This window comes from Peromyscus eremicus, chromosome 4 (assembly GCF_949786415.1).
Source record: "Peromyscus eremicus chromosome 4, PerEre_H2_v1, whole genome shotgun sequence".
Taxonomy (NCBI): Eukaryota; Metazoa; Chordata; class Mammalia; order Rodentia; family Cricetidae; genus Peromyscus; species Peromyscus eremicus.
Window position 1 is genome coordinate 63,848,797 of NC_081419.1, and position 2,349 is coordinate 63,851,145.

The window sequence follows — 2,349 nt, forward strand, 5'->3', positions numbered from 1 at the left end:
TTAAAAAGACAATATTATAAAGTGAAAATAAAGAAGAGAAATTGTACTTGAAAATGAAGAAATAGTGTTAAATGAAATCCCCCCCAAAAATGAAAAAGAATTTGAAAATGCTATAAATGAAGCCTATTATTTATCAACAAAACTAGTTTTAATTATTTAGAATATACTTCACAGGAGCTGTTAAAGGGGAAGTATAATTTGACAAAATAGTAAAAAACTGACAAAATAACAAAAACATTAACAAAAACACACCTATTCTAATCTTAATAACAAAACAATAAAATATTGACATATGGATGAAAGATAAATAAAGTATGCCTGATAAATTCTCAAGGTATTACATTATATTTACCTAACATTATATACCAGGTCTGTACATACACACACACACACACACACACACATACACACACACACACACACACAAGTATAGTCTTCGTTTATTATTTTGTCAATTCTCTCTGTTCAAGGTTCTGTCTCTATTTTTTCTTGATCCACACAGTTTTAGATAGGTTCTCCCTTTTATTTCAAATGTGTATCTGTTTTCCTAGGTTATATATAGGTTATATATATATATATATAGTCACTTGAGCTGACAATGCTCCTCACAAAAAGCATAGAGTGTTTGAAATGATAATGGTCACTACTCAATATTTTTGTGGCTGTACAGCCAAATCTAATAAAATAGAATAGATCTTATTACTTTGATTTAATTAATTTTAACTAGTTTTTTTTGCTGTCTTTAGAAGTTTCAAGACTCATTGGAACATCGTAAGTTAGTGATATAATTTATGTATATTCGTGTTCTTCATTTAAGTAAAGGAACAGATCAATGGAACATCAGATATGAGTTAATTAACCACCTTTGATTTATTGTCAGTAGATGAACAGAAATTTACAACAGAAAAATCGAATGCCTCTTCTCTGACCGAATTTGTCCTACTTGGGTTTTCTGATGTCCCCCATCTCAGGTGGATTCTGTTTGGAATATTTTTGCTCATGTATTTGACTATTCTGATGTGCAACAGCACTATAATGCTATTAACAAGAACTGACGCTGCTTTGCAGACACCTATGTATTTTTTCCTTAGCAATTTTTCTTTTGTGGAAATCTGTTATGTAACAGTCACCATTCCAAGGATGCTCATGGACCTTTGTACTCTAAAAGGAAACATCTCTCTATTTGCCTGTGCCACACAAATGTGTTTCATTCTTCTGCTGGGAGGCACAGAGTGCCTTCTCCTGACAGCTATGGCCTATGACCGCTATGTGGCCATCTGCAACCCTCTACACTATTCTCTAGTGATGAACCACAGGATCTGTGCACAGTTGGTGGCTTCCTGCTGGATCAGTGTCATTCCAGTTGTGATTGGACAAACATATCAGATATTCTCACTACCTTTTTGTGGCTCTAACAGAATTAATCACTTCATCTGTGACATCCCACCCGTACTCAAGCTTGCTTGTGGAGACACGTTTGTCAATGAGATAGCAGTCTACGTAGTTGCAATGGTGTTTGTCATGGCTCCCTTTGTGCTGATCATTTTGTCCTATTGTAAAATCATCTGCAGCATTCTGAAACTGTCCTCAGCCAAAGGGAGGGCCAAAGCATTCTCCACCTGCTCCTCTCACCTGACAGTTGTAATCCTGTTCTATGGAACTGCTGGCATCACATACTTGCAACCCAAGCCAAATCAATCTGAAATAATTGGGAAACTATTGTCTCTGTTCTACACCATTTTGATCCCAACTCTGAATCCCATTATCTATACTCTGAGGAACAAGGACATCATGCTGGCTCTGAGAAAACTGCTCAGTAAGTTACTAGTATGAGATAAAGATTTGAAGAGCACGTATGTGTTTATCATTTGCACACACACACACACACACACACACACACACACACACACAAATGTATTTTTCTTCTGACATTCTTTAATATGGATTAAATTTATGTTTAACAGCCAAATTTTGTCATGCGACATTAATTTCATACTTCATTACAGGGCCTCCGTGTTTCCAGATGGAAAATAAATCAGCTGCCTGTGTCTGCTATTAAGACCGACTTTTTCACTGTCAGCTAAATACTCTTCTAAGACTGCCTGAGCAGCTCTTTGGCAGATAATTTGTTGTGATCTATGAGCAGGGGCAGTTGTCATATTCTGAGATGGATTTAGTTTGATTTTCATACACTCTCTTCCTTGATTCTGTAGTTAATTTTGTTCATTTGTTTGTTTGTTTGTTTTTAGTACACTAAAATGCTAAAAGGTAGCTAATGTAGTTGAAGTATAAAGGTCAAGCATGGGTGGATGAGTAGCTCAAAGGAACTATTTCTCATTAATTAATTGT

At 35.4% G+C, this 2,349-nt stretch overlaps 1 protein-coding gene across 1 annotated transcript; it reads left to right on the forward strand.

Annotated features, from left to right (window-relative positions):
• Positions 1 to 855: 855 nt before the first annotated feature.
• LOC131907778 (olfactory receptor 10AG1-like) lies at positions 856 to 1,867 on the forward strand (the record flags this gene model as incomplete). The annotated part of the gene is made up of 1 exon (XM_059258871.1): positions 856 to 1,867. A coding segment is annotated over one exon (978 nt), but the record flags the coding sequence as incomplete, so codon positions are not given.
• Between the last annotated feature and the right edge of the window lie 482 nt (positions 1,868 to 2,349).